Source organism: Erithacus rubecula (genome assembly GCF_903797595.1).
Source record: "Erithacus rubecula genome assembly, chromosome: 11".
Lineage (NCBI taxonomy): Eukaryota > Metazoa > Chordata > Aves > Passeriformes > Muscicapidae > Erithacus > Erithacus rubecula.
Genome location: NC_136663.1, coordinates 2,951,827 through 2,975,530, shown reverse-complemented (window position 1 = coordinate 2,975,530; position 23,704 = coordinate 2,951,827). Strand labels below are relative to the sequence as shown.

Sequence of the window (23,704 nt, the reverse complement as noted above, 5' to 3'; positions counted from 1 at the left end):
ACTATCAAGGTTTGTGGAAGGAGAGTGAAAATTCAAACAAACCCATTCTAACTCACACAACATGACAAATTTTGGTTGAATACAGACTCTGCAAACACCTCCAGGTGCTCAAGGTCATGTACAAGTGGGATCCTGGCAGTCAAATAAATCCATCTCCAGCAGCAGCACCACTGAAGGGAATTTGGGGAAACCTTTCCAAGTGCAGCTCTGAAAAGATGTTGCAGTTTCCATGTGTGCAAGGAAGAGAAGATCCCATCAGGACCCCAGCACTGACACCATGGGTCACTTAATCTGCACCATTTGAGAAGCTTCAGTGATTTATTTTTGAGAGACTCCAACACAAAAACACTTTTAAATTGAAGACTACACATCTAAACTCATAGGTGAGCTACAACTGACAAATTCCCCCTTCCAAAAACAAAAAAACCAAACAAAAAAACCAAAAAAAACCCCACCAAAAAACCCAAAAAAAGACAAAATTATTTTGCTGGTTTTATAGTGAAAATGAACACTTTGAAGTGAAAGGAACTTTATATAAAATCTGGAGTAAAAAACCATCATGGAACAGCACTCATGTGCCTATTAAGTAATAATACTTAAGATATTATTACTACTGAAAACTATGGAAATAAACCAATTAATGCTGTTGTTAATTAGGTAATTCTTAATTTGCAAGAAACAGAAAAAGGTAATTTTGCATCTATAAGGCCTGGGAGAGCAGCAAGTGAAACCACAAGTGTTTGCATTTCTGTTATTGCTGGTTCTCCTGTGTGCCCACTCAGGCAATTTTGGGAATTTGATTTGAAATTAGTGATTCTGCATCATTCCATTGTACTTTTGCTCAATCCTGCTGCTGGGGAATTCTGTGCATTTGCCTGATATCCTCTATAAACACTTCTGCCTGACAGCTGTCCTTCCAAAATTCCAAGCCTTAGCTCAAATCTGTTTACAGCTCTTCCCTTAGTAAGGAATATATAAATTGCAAGGAAATGATACAAAGCAAAAGACAAAATTGGTCAGGAAGAACTTTTGATGGACTGAAAATAAACATGAGTGAAAATGGACATGACATTTCTCAGTCAGAGTGAACACCACAAAAATCAACCTGAAAAAAATGTCAAAAATGTTCCAAAGCTTAAAAAAGAGGCTCCCCTAAGGTTAATCCCACAGGAGATCCTCAGCATAGGGTGACTTTTACAGACACGAGGGGATGACCACAGAATTATTTAAAATTATTTAACCCACACCAAAGCTCATTTTACCTGCAGTGAGACACTTCTTGTAAAATCAGCCCCTGTTCCTTCTGAGCAGCACTCCCTCTTCCCTTCCCAGCACAACATTTTTAGCCACACAAAGCTAAAATTACCATTTTCATCTAAATTTGAATATAAAAGCTGTTTTTCCAAGTCCAGACTGTAACACAGTCCTCCTATTCTCTCTCACCTTTTTCAGAACCTCTGTCCTTTTTGTATTTTACACAATTATATGTGTGTCTGCTGACAGTGGGTGCTGCTCCTCCTCTTCCAAATGGAAATAGCAACCAATATTCCTTGTGCTATGTGCCATTCTCCTCTGTCTATTCTCAAGAAAATGTCAGGAAATGAAAAGGATTATGTTGCACCTTCAGATATTTATTTATGAATTGAACACTTTAAGTTGGGGTGGGTTTTTTTTTTTTTTAAAGAAAGAACATTCTAGAGCCCTGAAATGAGACATTGAAGAGTAGAATTGCTGTAGGGGAGAAAAAATCTGTCCACACAAATGGCATTACTAGTGAACTCCTTTACTTCAGTCACACACAGAGCTTTCTACACTGACAGGTCTCAGGTATTCATGCTTTTATTGGCATCAACACTTAAGGGAGGGCAGTGGCAGAGTCACATGCAGGAGCATCCAGAAAAGCAGCACTTGAGAATCAGGTGGGACAGTTCACACAAAGTCTACCACAGTCAGAGAATCAAATCCACCAGCTCTGCTTCATTCTCTGCCCCAGCAGGGCACCACAGGCTGTGGTGTCCCTGCTCTGCAGGGCCAGGATGGGATCAGTGTCCACATGTGCTTCTTCAGCTCTGCAAATGCCCACCAAGCTTTGCCATCTGCATTATTCAGAGCTGCACACGTTCTGCTCCTGTCTCATTGATCAGTCTTTGGACTGTAAAAAAATTACAAATAATGGATTTGCAGTTTTCTGCTTTACAACTCACTAGAACAAGAAACAATTGTTGACATGTACACAACTTTATTTTGAGGACACAGCAATCACAATGACAGAAACAGAACCATTACTTTAATACTGTAAGCTCTCCTCTGGGAACTGACTTGCACACAGTTAGATCCAAAAGCGTTTTGAAACAGTATCTTGGGGGAAAACACAGCAAACCTTAAATATATTAACTTCAAACTTTATGTGCTTATCTCCTCCTTTTGGTAGCTGGTGGCAGTTAAAGCTTTTCAAAGTCGTGGCCACTTGAATTCATTGCCTCAGGGTGCATCACCCTTCCCATGAATAACACAGTACCTGTGGAGAGAGTGGGAGAGGAGGGAGGGAGGGAGGGAAAGGTGTCAGAAACAGGAGGAGAAGCTGAGGATTTGAGATGATGAACACCAACAATAACCTCAGGAGCAGTGCTGAGTGGTTGTTACAGGAACAGAACTTAGAACTTGGGACAGGAAATGGCTCCAGAGCCCAGTTTGAAGACAGCATCAAACCTGAGCACTTGGGCTTGTCTGGAGAAGAATAGAAACCAACAGGGTCTTTTCAAAAGGTTTCCAACCTCACATTTCTGGATTAGTAATAAGCTTTGAGGCTTTAGCTACAAGTTTCCAAGTTTAGTTGGCAACCCCTCTACACACAACAAGTGTTCTGCAATTTCAAGAACTGCCCCAAAGTCACCAAGTTTCACTCTGTCCTGATTTGGACTCTTCTTTTTTGGGGAGATTTTTAGATATGGAATAGCAATAAAGGCCAGATACCCTCCTCCAGATATGTTTTCTATATAATGTGTCTACAACAGTAAGAATATTTAATTTTATCATGGTTAAGAAATCCCTAAGAGTTGGTATCCTGCCTTGCTGGGCTGGAATTTATTCTCTTCTCAGTGGCTTCTTCAGTGCTGTGCTTGAATGAAGTCCCACAAGTGACTCTTGTGATCACACAAGTGACCTAACCAGACTAAACATCACTGCCACTGAATGGTTTAGTAAACACTGATCCTGTGGTGGGAGCACAAACACAGAGCCATAAAACCTCTGTGGGTGCACAGCAATGTTTCATCAGCCAGCCACATCCACATCATTACAGCAAATTACAAATATGAGACTCAGGAATTACTTAATCCTTGCCCTTTTTGCTGGTGAGTGCTGCTCTCATCCCTCACCTGCCACAGAGCACAGCAGAATTATTCCCAGCTGTAATGTCCCTCCATTATGCAAATGATTTGGTACTGGGAACACATTTCCTGGTCTGACTGCAGCCAAGCTCTCAGGCAGTGCAGTGATAATGGATACTCAGGGCAGCAACACTGTTCTCACAACAGAAATGGTGAATTTTTCTTTTCTGTGAGTGTTTTTCAGGGTTATGTCAGATGTTGGTGTTTTATTTGGAGGAAGAGTCAGGGCCATGGAAAAGGTGAGTCTTTCAATATTGGGTATTTTAAAACAAACTAAGGGAAATTCATAATACAAGCCCAGTGCATTGGTCAAAACATGCACTTTTCCTTTGACTGCTTGAGGATATGCTGTGAAAAACTCAGAGAAATCTGCAACATTCTCACCTGTTCTTCTATTTCTGACCAAAAAGAAGAAGGGATGGTCCACTATGACTTGGGGGTAGAGCACTGCCATTCTGCTGATGGCAATCATTCCTAGAGAAAACAGAACACAGACAACTTGTCAAACAGCTCTGCCCCTTCTGCTCCTCAGCAGAGACCTCTGTGCAGCCACTGGAGTCCCACACTCAACACCAAAAAACAGCAGGAAAATATTCACTGAAAAGGAAAGAGACCTGCAGAGTAATTGCCTATTCTGGCTTTGAGAATGATTAACAATGTAGAGTGCTGCAATTTCCCAGGCTGAGGGAGCAGCATATAAATTTTAAGATGCAGAACCTTCAGAGGAGTTATGAGTCCTGCTCACTCACAGAGGGAAGTGCACTGCATTAACCAGCTCTGACCTGTTTTACACAGTGAAAAGGGAACCCTGAATAACCAGGGGATATGCAAAAATTAACTAGGCTGATCCTGCAGTGGTTTTGGCTGGTGTTTTTAAATAATGCAGAGCTGAAGGTAAAATTCACTGTGAATCAGGGAGAATTTGGCCCTTTGTTATTTTTTTATTTGGAGGTGTATGGATTTCTCCAGGATATTATTACTAATTCCTAGTGTTTCATTTACTTCTAAATTTTCACTCCACTGTTCATAAAGACTGGACCACAGAGACAGTTGGGCACAATTCAACCCAGACCTGGCAAGTAATTCCTCCTTTCCTCAAAGACAGGCAAAGTAGAGGCAATTAGAAATCACCTAATGATACATATGGGAAGCAAATATAACTTAATTTCATGTGACAATCATGTAAACCAAGAACCTGCCCTCAGCATCACCAGGGGACAGCTCTGGTTGTGCATTCAGCACTTCCCATCTTGTGTCTCTGAATATGAGCTTAATGAAATGCAGCTGCCACAACAACCTCATCTCCTTCTAACTCTTCTGGATCAAACACCTCTGACCATCTCAATTAGCAGGTGAAAAATGATGAATGTTCAATTTCCATAAAGGAAACATAAATTGCAGTCTGAAAGAAAATAGAGATTTATTTTTTTTCCCCAGGATGCTCAAAATTCTTTGTAAAACATGTTACAAAAATGCCAACACTTCTGATTTGCAGAATTCTCTCCTGCAAGCAGCACACTTGCTATGCTGTGTCTCCATGCTGCTATTTAGCTTTCCTGGCTGTACAGCAAATCAGTTGTAAAAAATTAATTAGCACAGAATACCCAGACATTTGATTTAATTCTGCTTTTCAGTCAGGTACCTGAGGCAGCAGCAGCTTCTGATCCTTCCTCATTAACTTCTAGAAATGCCTTGTGAAATGCCTTTGCAAGGTAAAGTTCCTTGTTATCTGCAGAGGAAAGGGGAACACATTTCAAGTGGCTCAACAATAAGATTGAAACATTTAAAGAACCCACCCCAACACTGCCAAAAACCCAGCACCATTATCCACCTCCTACACCAGGCAGGGAAGGAGAAAAGCTTTCTTGTATTAAAACATCTTCTGCCAATTCCTGTTACCAGCTCCATTTACCTCACTTAGATTTGCAGTGCTCTCCTCCACCATGGATATTTAAAGAGCTCAGGATTGCCCAGAGCCCAGTACAGCAGAGGGGGTAAAAACAGCCCTTGGACACAAGATTTTAAATATAATTAATGGGAAAAAAAAGATTATTGCATTATAGGCAAATACTCAGACATTAAAAAAAAATAATTTCTGCACAAGGTCTTTTCTTATTTATATTATTACTTACAAGAAGTGGAAGATAAATATTGCAAGACCCACCACAGAGCTAATTTTTTTCAGTCTTGTTTGTTTTGCATCCTCCCTTGTCAGTATTTTAATTCCAGCCCCAGCCTGCTGCTGCTGAAGTGTTTCACTGGTTTTTGTGGGATGCTGAAGGTTCAGCTCCATTGCAGAACTCAGCAGCTGTAATGCCAGAGCCACCAGGAGCAGCAGTTGGAAGAATCTTTCCCCAGCAGATCTCATTTGCTGCTCTGTACACTCAGCACTGAATTAAACCTCCCAGTTCAGCTGCTGCACTTCAATCACAGCAACAAAAGCCCCAAATCACCTCCTGTGGGACTGTGTGCAATAAAACACAGACAAGGCTGCTAAAACTGGCACCAGTTCCAGACTTCAGCCCCAAGCACTCAGCAATGTCCTGAAAGCTGGGATTGAGTTTCTACCCTGTTCCTTTAAAACATGGGACATGCAGCACCATTTGCCTTTTAACATTAGGTAAGAAATTTAAACCTAAACACATTTTTATGTTCAATAACAAGGAAATTCCCACTTAGCCTAATCACATATTTCTATCACTCCTTTATTACTGCAGCACTGAAGCCTGATCCTGTGCTCTGTAATATTCACAGAAATAGTCCATATTTTTGCTCCCAGTGCTTTATTTTGCAGTTTGCTGGTGTTTATGGAACTCCAAGGTGTGTTCCTGATGAGAAACAGCACCTCAGAAGATTGGTGCCCACCTGATGGGCTCAGAGCCCCTAATTCTGAGAGCACAAACACAGCTAACATTTGCCATCAGGTATAAAACTTGTAAATGCTTTCAAGATCTGAGTATTAAACCCAACATTTTATGTTGACAGGAACACAAAAATTGTCACTGCAGATGAGACCAGCACACCCAGTCAGCCCAGCCCACTGCACCAATTCCAGCTATGGAATTGTTGCTTCAGAAGAAGATACAAAAAGCCCATTTCATTGGCAGATGAAAACTGCAGCACAACTTACAAAAGAAAAATATCCTCTCACCCAGCATGTGAACCCAAGTTTCTATACCCAGAGTGCCTTTATTCAATGTAGTATAGAGAGTCCTGATTGCTCTGGAGCAATTTCATTTTTTTCAGTCCTGCCAATCCCAATGAACACCCAGCAAAGATCCCTGTGGTTAAGTTTTTCATGAGAGAAGCACTTTCTATTTGTTTTCCATTTGTTGCCTTTCACTTCATTGGATATCTTTGTCCTTGGATGATGAAAAGAGCAATTCCACATCCCAAATTACCTTCTCTAGATTCTTCTCTTTATATTGCCACTATCACATCCTTCTCATTCATCTCCCCCTGCAGTGAATGAATATTTTCCTGTGAAATCACAATGCTGTCCCTGAGAGTTCAGACAGCCTTTCTTTGGTCCAGGTGTGACAGTCACATCCCTGGCTGCAGTGTTCCCATCTCACCCATCCCTCAGGATCACCCACCTTCCCTTACAGCTCTCCCAGCTGGGGCTCACCTGAGCATCTCCCATCACTCCATTTCTCTCCAGGAGCTTCTCTGAATGTGGATTTCCACAAGAACCAACCTGACTTGGTTGTGACCATCTCAGGGAAGCCCCCTGGGGATGTGGAGCCCAAATTTTAGCTTTGTGCAGGCCTGGTGACCCAGGGGAGTGGGAGGGAGCTGGAGCTGCCCCCCAAAGAACACGACTCTGCTGGCAGCACACTTCATCTGTCACTACTCTCCATATGTCTGCAAACTCCCACTCAGCTGCCAACTGGCTGCTCTGCAAGTCTCATTTCAAAAAAAAAATATCATGTGGGTTTATTGGCTCTTCTTGCTTAGGCTGCCCCAGAAAAATTACATGGATGTCAGTCAAGGCTTCCAAGAGTTATTTACTGGACTGATGCTCTTCTAAATACTTTGTATTGTGAAGGGGAGTCACTGAGATCCCTTCATTGTTCACTGTCACCCAGGTCACCTTGCATTAAATGCAGCTGCTTTTAAGGCTCTATAAAACAGCCAGAAATATTATAATCATTTGAAGTTTTAGTATTGAAATTATTTAAATGCTAAGTCTTGAGTGGTGTTAAAACACTCAAGCAGCAAATTTATGCGATATGATAAAATCACAATAATAATATCTCAAATAGAAGAAGCTGTTTCAAAATTATTTTGGACACCTGATGGAACCAGATGCAAGTAAATAATACTGTCAAAGTCTTTCCTGAAAGTGAGAGTCAGAATACAGGAGAGGTGACAGCCCAACAGGAGTGTCCTCCCACTCACCTGCAGCAACTGTCAAAGAACTTAATTTCTGCAAGGGAGTAACATTTGCAAAGTGCACCTGGATTAACATTTTCTCTTTGGTTGCTCAGAATCCAGACATTCCAGAATGCAAAGCTGGTCCTTCCATTTTTCAGATTGAGGGGAAGCAGCAAAAAATTCTGAATATTGAAAAAAATTCCTGCAATGTGGTTTATATCCACTAAAGCCACACAGAATTTTGCTGAGCTCACCACTCTGCCTGCATCTGATGACAGGATTAAGGTTGCTACTGAAATTGCAGGAGACTTTCCTTGGCAGGCAGAAAAGGAGAGGATTTTAAACCACATTTCACAAAAATCTCTTCAGATTTAATTTCATTTGTATCTTCCTAAATTATGTGTTAAGGATTTTGTTGAAATATCTGCATTTAATGCCTCATGAAGTGCCAGGTTTTTTCAGAGGGCTGACCCTGAGATGCACAAAAACTTTCAACTTCCACTTCCCTGCTAGCTGATCTCCCATCCAGGTGTCTGTAAAAGTCAGTTTTAAACAATTTCTCTTCATGACTTATTTTCCCTTCCTCCATCCATCTTTTAAATTATGAAAATTAGGAAAAAAAAAGAAAATATTCTTTATTATAATTACTTAAAACTTCATTCAGACAGCACCAACTGTGAGGTTTTCACTAAAGACATTACTTCAAAACCATTTTTTTTCATTTTTAATTTATAAATAACCTTTTCATGCCCAGGTGGAACAACCTATTTTCAGTGAAAAGCAGGAAAGCAAAACCCATGAATTTTCTCTATAGACTGCTCTATACTTAAATAACAAGCAAATCTTTAAATGGCAGAGGAGTTAATTCAGTCATGCAGAAGGTGGTGTTTTGAGTTTGTACAGTACAATTGTCAGAAATATAAAACTTTTAAAATCATTAGTCACATGGATTGAGACAATTGAGACATAAACACGTGATCCTTTCTGCCAACCTCTGGATAAATAGATGTCCTTGATATATAAATGAATTTTACATGGAAATAAATAAAAGCCAGGTGCTGCCTTTGTGGCTCCCTGTGCATTTTCCATTCTCCTTGGAGCTTTTTCTCAAATAAATAATTTCCTATAAATAGACCAGAATTTAGTGGGAAGCTGACTTTTGTTTGAGCTAGCAGAGAAATTGAAGTGCTTTTCTTTAGAAAAATGCTATTTCTTTGAAAAAGAGGTTTTCCCTTTATTTCTTCTCATATTAGCTAAAACCAGCTTTTCCCCAGTTTCACTGGAAAAGTGGAAGTGGCAAACCAGTGGAATAAGCTACACGATACACTATAAAGAATATTTCAAACTTAGCAAAAATGAAAGGATGTGAACTAAATATCTCATTTCCACATGGATTTTTTAAGGTATTGGATATTTTAACCTCTCTTGAATACAGGTGGCATTTGTGACTAAATTGCTTTTATCTCCAAACTCTTCCTTCCTGTGCAGCTTCCAGGAATCTGGGGAGAGGAATTAATTGTGCACCAGCTTAATGCTGCTTCTGCTGGGAACAAAGAGCATTGGAAACACAGAGTGACCCCCCTGGGGTGTGAATCCCACCTGCCACTGCTCCTGCACCTGCCTCTTGCAGGGGATCACCCTTTGTCCCCATTTCTAATGAGAGCCAGTTCTGAAACACTCAGAGGGAACTTTGCCAGGTGAAAAATGCATTTCCTCATCTACCTTGAGAGACAAGACAAGAAGTTCTTACCAGACATGGCAGTGAGGTCAGCACTGCTGCTGAACAGCTCTGTAATTCCCAGACCTCTCCAGACATCCTTCAGATCAATTTCCTGTTCTACTGTGAACCTGGAGAATGGAAGAGAAAATTACAAAAAGCCAGATGTAAGCACTACTTACTGTTATTAGAAGATTAAATTTTTCTAGGTGAAAACACCAAGATAAATAATGCAAAGTAGGAGATCCAGAGCTAGTGACACCTCCCAAAAATGCTTATAAACAAATGAGTTTACTCACAGCTGGATTTTTTTCTAATATAGAAGCAATCAAAAATATGCTAATGGTATGTGCAGCCCCTGCCCATAAAACTGCAGAGCAAAATTATGCAGCAGCTAATAGAAATGCTTACTTTTTACACAAGAGGTTTTCTCTAAAACCTGAATTTAATTGTGCAGATACTAGAACAGAATATCAAATGAGGCAAAGGACAGCAGAACTTCCCAGAGAGCTGCTGGCGAAGGAGGAGTAAGAAAGATATTCCATTTTTACTTTTATAGTGTAAGAAAGACCAGCTATGAATATGAATATAAAGCATTTCTGATTCAGCTTCTAATTGGTGTGGTGGCACAATTGTAATTGGGTTTTGATTGTGAGTAAAGAGCAGGGAAAACAAATAATTATTAGTGTCAATGCACTGGGTATACCCTGGCAAAAGCCCTGCTCTAGGCTGGCTTAGTGTGTTGGAAGGACAAACTGAAATCTACCCTGAGGGCAAAATTTTGGGTAACCTGGGATAGTGGAAAACAAGCAAAAGACTGATTTTCAAAGATTGTAAAAGCTATGCCTGGTGTAAGACAAAAAAGACCTTTATGTGTGGCCAGAAAGAGACTGGACAGCTGGAGAAACAGAGAAATACAGCAGAAAAATAATAGTAATGGCAGGTCCAACCACAAAACACCAGATGTCTACAGACAAACACATGAGGGTGACTGTAGCTGCCTGCTGGGGTGAGTTCTGGGTGCTCTGGAGAATGAGGAAATAAATTATTAGTGATTTACAATCTGCTGGCAGTCCTACACAAAGCATGGTCTGTAGGATGCTGCTCTGGCTTCTGCAGCCCCTGAGTCAGACACAGCCACAGCTCAGCCCTTGGTGACAGGGCAAAGAAGTGCTAGAAGCAAATAAATGTGCTCCTGTGCAATCTCCTTTTTTGGGATTCAGCTCCCCAGCTCCATGGAAGAACAACATGTTCTCATCAGGTGAAAGTCTGGCCCAGAGATGTGGGCAGGGCACAGCTGATGAGGAGCTGACATGTCCAACATCTTGGCATGCAGCAGCCTTGGCAACTTGAAAAGACATCAAACAGAACTGGGCAAGAGCCAAGTGCATCTTCCTCACTTACACAAACCTGAAAAAAAATCCAGTACATAATCTACTTTCATAATGAACTTAAAAATGCCACTAGAAGCCAAAAATCTGGGGTAGAATGGCTATCATCCAGAATTATCATTATCCAGAGAAGAATTTTAGGACTTAAAATAGGATGTGGAGATAGGTCAGGACTGATAAATCACTGGTGGCATCAGCAGTGTTCATATGCACACTGTCCAGAACAATTCCAGGGCATGCATGGAATAAAAACACAGGAAATTATTCTTGTGGTTTTATTGCCTTGGAAGCTCTCAAAAGAATCAGAAGAGACCAACAGAAATTCAAGAACTGGAGAAGCTTCTCATGGTGTTCTGGCAGATTCTGCATCAGTTACTGTGGTAACAAGGCTACAAGTTGCTCATTCAATCAACATTTCCCTGACCTTTAGGCTCCAAAACTAAAACCACTTCTACTCTCACAACACACTTGTAAAACATGCCTAGATCTACTTTAGACACTTGGTAAAAACCCTAAAAAAGATTGAGACTTGATTCCCAAAGTTAGAGTTAGTACAGTCCAGTCCAGAAGTCCTGTCTGTGCCCAGCAAAGAAATCCACAGAAAATAAACTCAAAAATATTTTTCTACATTATATTTATATTAAAACATTTTGAAAACCACTTCCAACTGTATCTACCTTACAGAGAATGCAAATAAATGTTAAAATGCATTTGATAAAAATTTCAATGCTGTCTATTTCCCTGTTTGGTTTTTATTTCACCCCAATATTAAATGCATTGAGCTCTCAACACGATTTAGGTAGGAGCCAGAAAGAAATACCAGCAGCATAAGAAAGCAGCAAGTCTGCATGGAAAGCAAAGCTGGAGGTAAAAAATAAGAAAAATAACTGCAAAAAACCATCTTTTTCCAAGTGCAGAGTATCAGAGTAAGGCAGAAATGGAAATCAGGTGGGTTTAAGTCTCTGGACCATTAGGCAGCAAACACACATCTGCTCAGCAATGCAATGTGACCCAGAAAGCAGCTGTGGCACAGGATGCTCCTGCACACTTGGGAGAGGTTTGGGGAAAAGATAAACCTGGAAAGGCTCACTGGACATGGATCTGAGGGAAGGGAAAGCAAACAGAGTGGTTCCAGTGCCAAAGAATGCCTGGGGGAAGGACAGGGGCAGCCAGAGGATCCATCCTGCCCAGAACCCCTGGGAAGGCAAATCCTGAGCAGAGGATGAGTGAAGGGCTGCCCAGTGTCTCAGTTCCTGCTTTTTATGACCAACAAAACAGACCAAAAAATAACACATCAGCTGTGCAAATATCAAATGCTGCCTTTAGGAAAATAAACTTAATTACTTCCCCTCCTGGAGTTTTGTCTTGGGGTAAAACCCCACTCCAAACAGATCTCCCCTCTTTCCTCACATGCTCTGAAAAGCAGTGAGAGTTCCAGAGCAATTATTAATGAGATCTCCAATATTTAAGCTGACATCAGAACCAGCTTTTTCTCCAAAGTTATAGAGCAGCTTCCCCACCCTGAAATTTAATTTCAGGCTCTGCAGTTCAACATAAACATTCAGCAGGAGTTACCCCCAGTCAGATTTGGATTTCTGTGCACTCCATACAGGCAGTGAGGATGGTGCTCAAAAATCAAAGCTGACAACCTAGAGCACAGGAGTGACATCCCATCTCACTGCCCAGACTTTGGGAATGCTGATAGCACCCCTGACACTTGGTTATTTGCACTGCTTGTTGCACATAATGAGTCAGATGGTCATTTTTGATTTCTCCCACAATCTTTTAGGTGCTCCTCATGCTAAAAATACTCTGAAAAACTGATTGGAAATACTTCAGTATCAAAAAACTGTGGAATAGTAGCAACTGAGAGCTTTAAAAACCACAAAGGGAAATCTGAGAAACAGACACTGAAGAGAAGATTAGGTTGAGAAACCAGCAGTTCTCTGGAGATCTCAGCAGAGAATCAGGACATTTTAATGAAATTTAAAACTTGCACAAGCATTAGAATAAAATGATGCATTTATGTCACTGACATTCTGTAGTTATGCATTAACACCCCACATCAGGCCATCTTTCTTCTATTTTAGAGCCTTTTAAGACAGAAAAAAAGAGATGTGTTCATCTTCTATGGTGTCATGCAACCCTTAAAACACTGAATTTTCTGTGATTTTTAGATTCAGATTTTTAGATGCTCAGGATCCACAGAGCCAAGGAGGATGAGGGTACAGGGTCTACTCATCCAGGAGAAGGGAACTGCAGCCTGGAGTGATTCATCCCAAATGCCATCATTTCAAAAATTCCTAAGGGTTCTGAGAGAGCCAAAGCAAGAAAATTCCAGGTTTTCAGATAGGTTCTAATGGATGAAATCCTGCAGAAGGACAGACAAACAGGCACTGCCTGCCATCGATATTCCTGCTTGGAGAGCAGGCCCTGGGGACTGAGGCACTGTCTGCACCAGGCTCCACTGCCAGCTGCTATCAGTTCCAGCATCCCAGCTGGAATTTCAGCCAGGTTGTCCCCAGGTGCTAGAAGCAGCCTCCAGGATTTAATACTCTGAAAACAAACAAGAAAGAGAGCAAAAAAAAACCAACCAAACAAACAAAAAACCCCACTAACAGCAAAACCAGACAAAAAGCCCATTCAGCTGCCCTGGGCAGGGGAAGCAAAGCAGGTTGTGGCTCTTTCTCTGGCTGGATCCTTCCATCCAGGCTAAAGCTGGTGAGAATCTGTTCCAGGGGACAGTTTTGTGCCTCTTCTGTGGTTGTATCAAGGACAATCAGCACTGGCCCATTCCTCATCAAAACAGGAGTAACAGCAGGTTAACAAGTAAAACCAGAGAGCTCAAAGAATTTTTTTTCATTTTGGTTTGGATTTTTAGTGGGTTTTGTGGGATATTTTCAGTGCTTGATTTTTTTTTCTTTCAAAGAAAACAACCTTCAGCTAATATCACTTATTTTGGCACCATCTAAAGATTTTAAAGCTATTTTAAATGCACAAAAAAGGAAGAAGGTTGTTACAGAGACTTGGGCACACTGGAACAATCCTTAAGAGAGATCTGCAAACTGTAGCATCACTATTAGGTACCAGTTCCTCCCATGCTCTTCAAGTAATTTGTGTTGGAGAGACAGCTTTGTAAATTAGATTCATGGTCTGTTTCACTCCTATGCAAAAAGTGGATTAAAATGTTGATCATTTGAGTCTGGGTTAAGCTGGAAACAATGATTTGGAAATGAAAATGAGGAAGTATAATTTAACAATTCTGTACAAATCTCTCCTTTGCCATTAAGAGGAATAATACACAATTTCATTTGCACAGAGATAATGCAGACAGAAATTGCAAAGTTGTGATTAACTCTGCTCTGGCAAGTCATTCAGTCCCATTACAAATGTATAAGTTTAAAAAATGTTCACTTTATAATTGGATAGCATCTTTCAAGATATAAAAATTTAATTTTATTCCACTGCTGCTTTCAATTTCTCAGTGGACAGAGCCTGGAGGCCACATTTCATAACATGCCTTTCTGAGTCACAGCATCAAATATTTATGAAGTGTTTATTTAGAGCATTGACAAAATCCTGTAGATCACCTCTGAATCCCTTATGGAAATCCAACACCTTGGGAGCACACAATTAATCTCTGGATTTTTTGTAAGGAGACTGCAGAATTCCTACACAGAATTCCAAGCTCAGGAGAGTTATCTTCTGTGATCTGAAAACACTGAAGGTGATTAGCATGTGTTTCTACCTGGTTTATCTCTGTATAGCCTCAATTTGCAGCTGCTTATCCCATTCTTTGAGGTTCTTGGATAAGAACCAAGCAGCCTGAGGGCAGAATAAATAAGGACATTTTATGATCACACAAACCCTCAAATTCCCATCTGAGAACCTGGTTCCAGAGAACCCTGCAGCCCCTGCACACAAAACCCCAAACCACCAACATGAACTGAATCCAAGTCATAAATATAATTAATATGTTTTCAATGCCATTCATGTGTTAAGATACTCAAATAGGGAAACTGGCTTTTACAGATTTTCTCCATAATCAATAGAGGATCTCCATAACCTGCTGTGGATCTCCCACTCCAGAAATTCTTGGAGAAAAGATGCCCAACTTCAGCACTTGGAGCACAGGCTGCTGCCCCAGGTACAAAAGGAAAGCTTAAGGGATGGAAGGATCCTCAGATTTCTCATTAACATCTAGGTTTGCCCAAGGCTGCAGGAAAAGACAAAACTGCCCTGCCATGTGTCTTAGTGGACTCCTGAGGCCTCTGGGACCTGGAGCTCCAAGAGAAAACAAACAAGAAACAAATCCCAGGAGGAGAGTACAGCTTTTTCTGCTGCTCCAAAGGAACTGGGGCTAAAAATAAGAGAGAAACTCTTACTATGGGGAGTGAAAACCAGCCCCAAAATGCTGCTGGACCCTCAGCACTCTGCCTTTAAGCCCTACAGAGAAGTGGATTCCATCTAATTTGGGATCAGGGCATGCTGACAGCACCAGCCCTTCTCACCCTCATTTCTCCTGGCTGCCTTGTTTGTTGTGCTCAGCTCCTGGACAGGTCTCTGCCTTGGAAAGGGAGCTGATGGACTGCAGGGAGTCTGAACCTGTGAAATGCAACAAGCTCAGCTCTCCAAATCCCCTGAAATCAAAGAACTGGTTTAATGATTAAAGGATTCACTTGAGTTTATTTTTTCTGCAGCCACGTACCCACTGCACAGTGCCACAAAAATAGAGTAAGTGGAAGTGATTCCTTTCAGAGATGGGCTCTATTGTTACATAAACACTTCCATGAAATCATCATGAATCACTTGAAGGACAGTGTGATCCAGCTGTACATTAGTAGTGACACTCAGTAGTAAACAACTCTGCTTCCAAGCCAGGCAGAGCACAGGCATGAGAAATATCTGAAGGAGGATGAAGCAGAATTCCAGGAAAGATCCTAATGGTGCATGTGGGCAAGTGTGCACTGAGCACACAGCCTGTGTCTGCAAATGGACTGACAGAAATTTCAGCCCTTCTGGTAGTGATGTCTCATTATTCTTTGCTGTTCTAAGGAAAAAAACAGCACTTCTTACTGGGGAAAAAAAAAAAAACAACCTCAAAATTGACTGGAATTACCCCTCAACACTCAACCATTTGTATCTGCACAGACACACACCACTAGAACTTCTGAAAATAGCAGCACAAAGAAATCTAATTAGCACCTCAATGAAACATTTGGTAGTTCAGACTTCCAGAATTTCTGTGGCTCCTGTCTAAATGGAACTCATCCACAAGGAGTTCTGCACTCTGAGTGGATGCAGCCCTGATGAGGAACTTTCCTTTCTGGAGAGCTCTCCTCTCACAGGGATGCACATGCAGTGCTGGAATAACCATCCTCATCCCCCAGGCCTTGCTGCAAAGCCACCCTCCTGTGGGTGCTGCATCCCTCCAGGCTTGAGCAAGATGAGCTCCAGTTTTCCCTGCTCTGCTCCTCCATCAATTTTGGATGCAATTCCCCATCCCAGTGACATGGAGCATGTTCTCACCTTGGCAGATACACTTCCACTTTTTGCTTCTTCACAGAATTAGCCCATTCATTAATCAGGGAGGCCTTGACCAGGGGTTCCAGGGTGGCCAGGGGAACCTCCTGCCTGGAAAGGACAATCATCATGCTGATCTCATCCCCCTCATAGGGTATTTCCAGGACCTGGTAGATCCCTCCTGCTTCATTGGAGCCATCACTGAACTCTCCTAGAGGAGGAAAACAACAAAAAACCTGTTAGAACCATTTTCTTTTGCCTTTAGTTTTAGTTGGTCTAATCCTAGGCAGTATTTACTAAATGCTGGAACTAAAAATGACCTTTTCTCTTCTATATAAAATTTATATTGGCTTCTTCATCACAGAATTTGAGGCTTTAATTTGATTTCTTAAAGAATACAAGCTTAAGCTATCACACAGTTTGCAGATAATCACCATTCTGGGACATAACTTTCAGTGGTTAGGCAGAGAAAAGCCTAAAATTTAAGGCTGCTGAGACTTTCAGGGACATGGGCAGAGTTTTTTATTCAGGAGAGAGGATTTTTTCAGTGATGAGATTGAGCAAAATGCTGCCTGTGCCAGACATTTTAGAACCCACTTGGAGTTCAAGCTCCCAACTAAAAATGATCATTAGTTCTGTTGTTCAAAGAAGCTCTATTTTACCAGTCCAACAGTAATGAGCAAACATTATTCATTTGAATGTTTAGCACAGCACAAGAAAAATATTTTTGTGATAAGCAGGACTAGCTCAAGAATTGCAAAGAGCTTAAATCCAATGGATAAACATTCTGAAATCCATCCTGTGGCACCAAACAAGTCATTATAAATGTTGCTACCAGCTATAATACACACATTAGGGAAAAAAAAACCAACAAACTCAGAGTCTCTTCTTTGGGCAAACAGCACATTAAAAATTCCAGGTGGAAGAAGAAACAACAAAACAAATGGATATTACTGCAACAAACCCATTAAGTGAAGATTTAGTAGCTCTAAATTGCTACAGGTCTAACTCACCATAGTAGAACTCTCCCTGTTGGTACATCATTGGAATTTGCACTTCACTTTCATCATCTTTAGTGAAAGAAAAAGTTCTGGTGTTTTCAGGCCTGAACTGTGACTTCCAGTTGCCTTTAAAGTAGATTGCATTGATGAGAGCCAAATGAGTTAGAGCACCAAAGTCTCTCGAAGACACAAAATCTTTGATCATACCTAAAAAGAAACCCAGCTGTCAGTCTGCATGTCAGAGTGAGCATTACATCCAAACTTAAGGCAGCTTGAAAAATGCAAGAAAATAAAAAAGCAGTGTTAACATGCAATTTCCAATTCAGATGTTTCATTAAATCTCCAATTAAAGTGCCAGTGTTTTGTAAACCTGAATCACAGTGTAGGTGTGGAAACCCTTCCATCAAATACATGTTAGGAAACTGTTTCTTGAACACCACTAAACATACCCTACAAGGAAGCCACGTGAAAAAAGGGTCACATTTGGAATGTTTACCCTGCTGCTGTGAAACAGTTCAGCACTTTTCATCTTAAGGTCAGAACTTGTACAAACTTTGGCTCCAATCCAGAGCAGCACTTAAATAGGTGCTTGATTTAAAGGGGCCAAGTGCACCCAATGCAGCTTCACCTGGGCCAGCTCAGTGATGTTCTGCTGAATTCAAAGCCAGGACTTAGCAACAAAAATCCACATAAATTTCCAGCTTTTGTTCCAGTGGCATTAGCTCTTGAAAAGCAAGAGAGGAAAACCATCTAGCATCTGCTCTATTCATGGGAGGTACAGCAGCTGAGCATGGCAGCTGCTTTGCTCCTAGTCCTGAATAAGTCATTGACATCAGAATCCAGTCTGGTACCTGCTGGAGCTCATCTCAAGAACCTTGCATTTCACCCAAACCATTCCCAGTCTGGTAAACTGGGTGCACTGACCAGATCTGTCACTGTTCTTCAGGAATAGCAGCCTCCTTCACATTGATTTCCTGCTCACTTCTATTTTTAGCTGACATTGCAATGCAAAGTGCTAAAATAAACACATTCCTCCATCTGATTATTACTCCTTAATCCATGGTTTAAAAAACAAATTAATTCTGCTTTCTGGAGCACATGATCCTGACTAACAGGTGTGAAATTTGTGTATCACAGGGCTGGATTTCTTCCGGGTTGCTGTTTGTACTTCATTTTATCTCAAATGTTCTAAGGAGGGAGGTGTGACCAATACTCACTTGGAGGTGGAAAAAAAACAAAAGGGAAACTAAGAAAGAAAACACTTCTAGATTTCTATTTGTTATTCACATTTCTTTATGTTTTTTCAGCCATATCTTGTTAATACATTAATGAAATGTTAAGAATTTTGCTGCCCAGAGAAACCTTTGATGGTTCTGTTTCTTTGCTCTGAGCCTCCCATCCTGCTGAACATGCTGGCACTGGAAACCTGCCTGTGTCCCTGTCCTAAGGGGAAATCAGAGAGGAGATGGAGTGAGCAGGGAGCAGCTGAGGGACTGGAACCACCCCAACCTGACACCAAGAGCCCCCCAGGCTCTGCTTTTCCTTTTCCTCAGACATCCAGAGGAACAATCTGCAATCTGCAATCTGCTGCATCACTTACACCCAGCTATGTCTGCAGCCTGGGAGACAGGGCAGTTTGTTAGGAACAGAATGGCTGCTGTGTTCCCTTGGAACAAGCCAGACCATTTTCAAAATGGAATAAAAGCATTAGAGAAGGTGCTTTGCCACTTTGGAGCCATGCTTTTGCATCAAGCATTATGGATTCTTAAGTGCTCAGACTACATGGGGATGTGTTAATTCCTTCCAGGTGATTCCAATCCCTTCATATTCCTGATGGTACAACTGTGTCAGAGCCAGACCTCCAGGAATGACCCTCAAAATATCAACTTCAGAGTGGGCCAGAGGAGGCAGAACCAGAACATGTTCTGATCCCTGCACCAGGAGACTCCCAGACATTGGGATTCTGCACAGATCCAGGAGCTGCCACCTCTCTGGGAGCTGCCAAGCCAAGCCAGCATCCTGCAGCTCTCAATGTGCATATTTACAACAGTAATTTTGTGCTTAACTCCCCTGCTGAAAATTTCTGTTGTGAAACTGTTGACAGCGTTCCTAAAATCAACTACCCTCTCAACATGCTAGCTCGTTTCCTCACATGGCAAAATATTACATTACACACTCTGATTTGGTGGCTCAAAATTATCTTTTTATTCCCCTACTACTCTGTTTCTCAGTACCTTGTGAGAGTGAGTTCCTCAGAGGAGGAGTGATACTCCACACAAAGCACAAGCCAATAACTCCTGTGCAATCAGCTTCACTGCCATTAGCAATAATTCTTCCCATTTAAAAAATACTATTAAAACAGTCTCATTCAATAAATGCTACAGATGGTAAGACCAGAGAACAAATATTCAAATAGATGCCACATGATGAACAATGACTAATATTACTTATGACAGATCATTCCTACACTGGAAAAAAAAATTGAAATACTAGAATTCTTTTCCTGGGAAGAGAAACTTCAATCTCAGAACAGATAAAAACCAAAGCACCAACTCAACATCACTGCACCAGCCTGGAAGCAGAAACATTTCCTGCAGGAAGTGTACAAAAGCATCCCATGGACTTACTATTTGTGTGATTCTCCACCCATTTATTAATCTGAGTAGCAACAGCTGCACTTTGGCTGAAATCTACATTCTCTACTTCAGCTTTGAAGTATTTTTTCACCAGCTGCAGGAATTTGTCACTGACATGAAACCCATTCTGCACGTAGAGGGAGTTGGCAATGTCCAGCACGTAGTGACTCTCCTCAGCAGTGGCCATGTCAGAAAGGTCCTTCAGGAAGGCAAACTCCTCACCTGGGCAAGGAAAAAACAGCTTCAGTAGCTCAGAAAATAAAATTATTCCATGGTTTTTTCTGTTGAAAATCCACAGAAGTGTTTTATGTGAAGGAAAGTCATCTTTTTTTAAACAAACTTATTTCTTAACCTACACACATCTTCAGGTCTGAAGGAATAATCTCCAAAAACATTACTTAGAGCCTGTTTTTCCTACTGGCTATAATTAGTCTAATTAATGAGATATTTGAGTCCTACCCAGAGGCAAAGGTATCAATGGAAATCCTTTCTAAACTAAAAGAGCAATTAAAAAAATATAAAAAAAAAAAATCTTACGGGTCCCATTTCTAAGTCTTGCCACCAAAAATTCTTAACAGAACTTTTGTTCCATCTTAAATGCCAGTTATTTAAGGAAAAATGAACTTCAAATCTTGAAGCTAAGGACCTCCCACAGCCTCTTCTATGCCAAAAGCAGGTCTAGAAATTCTCAGGATCCTTGATGGGTAATGAGGAATCCTGGATAGGATTAAAGCAGTCTGCTTTAAAATAGGAAGCTTGTAGTACTGCATTATATGCCTGAAGGTGAAATTTTAAATTAAAACCCAATAAAATAAACCTTGAAAGCTGATTGCAATGATGCATTCCAAGCAGAAATCATGGAACACTTTCACTGAATGCCACTCATATCCCAGAATAGTGAACAGCCCAGGAAAAAATCAACTACAAAACTCTCCTTTACAGCTAAGGGATAACTGATTATTTTTTTAGAGACAAAATGTAGATCTCAGTTGGTGCTGCATCCTCCACAAAGAAGCATCAGCTCTGCAGTGGTTCAGACAAACACAGTTTGATGTCTGTGTTCAGAAATTCTTCCCCAAGTTCCTTTCACTGAAGACTCCAAAGTCCAGCACATTGCATGAGTAAGAAACTCCATTCAGGTTTCAAACCAGTTACTTGGATATCAATAGAAGCAGTTCTACTGAAATCTTTCCTTACCAGCTTTCACTATAATCCCTAAAAAGGATATTCCTAAAAAAACCTTCTCTCTCTAGAGGCCAAGCCAAGTTTACTTTGCAGCAGAAACCAAGCAGAGCTGCAAGTGTTGAAGATTCAGGTACTCCAGGCAGGGTTTTATGCCAGCATCTCTCAGCTCATGCACAATTCTCATGTTTGAGCCTGCCAGGCCATCAAAAACACCAAGAAACTCCTGATTAATAACCCATGGACACGAGCAGCCCACTCCCACCCTTGCTCCTGTTTCTCTAAGACAAAAAGTAAGACGTGATGAAAAAGTCTCACCATTTTTCAAGCTGTCAAAGCCCAAGGAATGTCTGATTTCCTTCAAGGTGGTTCCATGGGCTCCCAGTTCCACCATTCCCATGGCTATGGCAATGCTCAGAGGGGAGAAGAGGATGTTCTCATCCTCCCTGCTGGCTCGTAGCTGGTTGTAAACGTTCACTGAGAGCTCAGCAATGCTTTCATCAGGAAAATTGGTCTTGAAGGCTTCACTTTGCAAAGCAAGCAAAGACAGCAGTCCAAGGAAATACATGTCTTGAGATTTTAAGGTCTGCAAGAGAAATTTTAGGCAAAATAAGGTGGTTTGAATAATATAAAATTCGATTTGAGAGGAAGAAGACTAGTCAACTTTTGAATCTTAAATCTGTGGGGGAAGAAATTCCCTAGAGTTCAATACACAATGCAGTTATTTGGAGGAGACACTATTAAAACATCAATAATGATGTATTTTCACACAAAAATAACATCCTCCCTTATGTAATCACATGTTTGTGTAGTCTTCCAGCCCCAGACCAACAAAACACTTGTGACTTCTACAGAAGAAGACCCCAAAGGCAGCAACCCCTTCCCTAATTAATTGGAATTGTGGCTGTTTAGCAGTGCTGACCTGGAATTGGTTTGTGTTTCTGCACTTTTCCACCAAGAACACCCAGAAATCTGCTATTTCTTTCATTTGACCTTCTAGTAAGATGCAACTTATTTATCTCAGTCACTCTAAGCCCCAACAGGTAAAAGTGTTTCAAGCTCTGGAACAGAGCTCACTGACACCCGTGACAAAGTCACTGTTCCGTGAGGTTGCTCAGTTGCAAAACACATGGCAAGCAGCCAGAAATTCTTGGAAAGAAAAAAATAAAAATCAATCATGCCTTAGTTACCAAATAAACCCCCTTTTGTTAGTAAACAGCAGGGAGAAGTTGGGTAGCTCTGCTAGCTGGGAGTAAACCCCCGCTCAGAGAGCCTCAGAGGACAAAGGCACTGTGAGAAAGAGCCAACAGTGGGAACAAGGAAGGAAACTAAATTTAAAAAAGGGTTAGCACCCATGCTTCTGACTAATCCATCCTCCAAGCTTTGCTGAAATGCTCTGGGGTGAGCAACAGTTCTCACTCCACCCTAGTTTAGCTCATCACACAACTACTGATAGTAGAATTCCAGCTCCTGGAACAGGGAATGTGTAACTTCATCCTTCCATTTTTATTTTCCTTTAAACTCTGTGCTACCTTGGCATGCAACTCACTACTGCTGCAAGTCTGGGGTGAGAAACAGCAACCAGCAGAGCTCCTGTTTCAATCCCTTCCCTCTGCCACTCTCAAGGCACAGCTGAGCAAATCCTCCTGAAGCAGAGGGTTGGACAGGACAAGGCTCAGAGCTTTACCCACAAGTGTTTACAAGTGCTTGTGCCAGGCTGCAGGGCTCTCAGCACAGCCCAGATTTGTGTGAATGCTGCTGCTCCTCAGAATCAATTTGCATGCAGCCAGCCCAAGTGCCTCTCCTTATGCTTCCCAGCAATCCTGGGGCTGCATTACCAGGGGTTTTATAGACATGACACAAAGTAAGCTTTATACAACATTGATATTCTGCATTTCATCTTCAAAGGCCTATGTAGCATTATCTAATTCACTCACAGGGCACTGAATGATCCATAATTTAAGTGTTATTACTTGCATTTTATAGCTGAGAAAACACAAAGAACAACAGGGTACACACACGTGCCTTGGCAGCCACTGTGCCAGCACTAGTTAAGATTCCTCCTGTCCCCCAGCCTCCAGCAGCCTTTTGTTCAGCCCTGAGAAAATGGAAGAGATGAGCCAGAGCAGCAATCCCACATGGTTCAGGGGAAAAGGAGAGCCTGGCCTCTCCCCTGCCCCTCATCTCCTTTCCTTCTTTCCACATATGTAAGAAATATTCCCTTTCTAAATTTCCAATAAGTTATCTATGGTGGCATCACTTCACTTCTGTGGATTACTTGATCAATCTTCCTCTGATTCTTAGTAAAATAGCAAAAATGTCCACTGAAGGCTCTTCTATTCAGGAACAGCACAGATCAGTCCTAAAGCAGCAGCTTTAATCCTTCTGCCTGCATGTTCCAGTGCACTGACAGAACCACCCAGCACTTCACTGCTGCCCAGTGCAAAACACCAGTCTGACCATCACTGTTTAATTCAGAACCACTGAG

The 23,704-nt window shown here is 41.4% G+C and overlaps 1 protein-coding gene across 1 annotated transcript; it reads right to left on the bottom strand.

Moving 5' to 3' along the window:
* Positions 1-1,821: 1,821 nt before the first annotated feature.
* SERPINI1 (serpin family I member 1) lies at positions 1,822-21,822 on the bottom strand. The gene is made up of 9 exons (XM_079314750.1): positions 21,535-21,822; positions 20,026-20,256; positions 17,411-17,605; positions 16,404-16,608; positions 9,517-9,614; positions 5,032-5,118; positions 3,774-3,863; positions 2,033-2,518; positions 1,822-1,984 (listed from the first exon to the last, which is right to left on the bottom strand). The coding sequence occupies exons 1-8, from the start codon at positions 21,782-21,784 to the stop codon at positions 2,442-2,444; spliced, it is 1,233 nt and encodes a 410-aa protein (XP_079170876.1). The 5' UTR covers positions 21,785-21,822; the 3' UTR covers positions 1,822-1,984; positions 2,033-2,441.
* Positions 21,823-23,704: the final 1,882 nt, after the last annotated feature.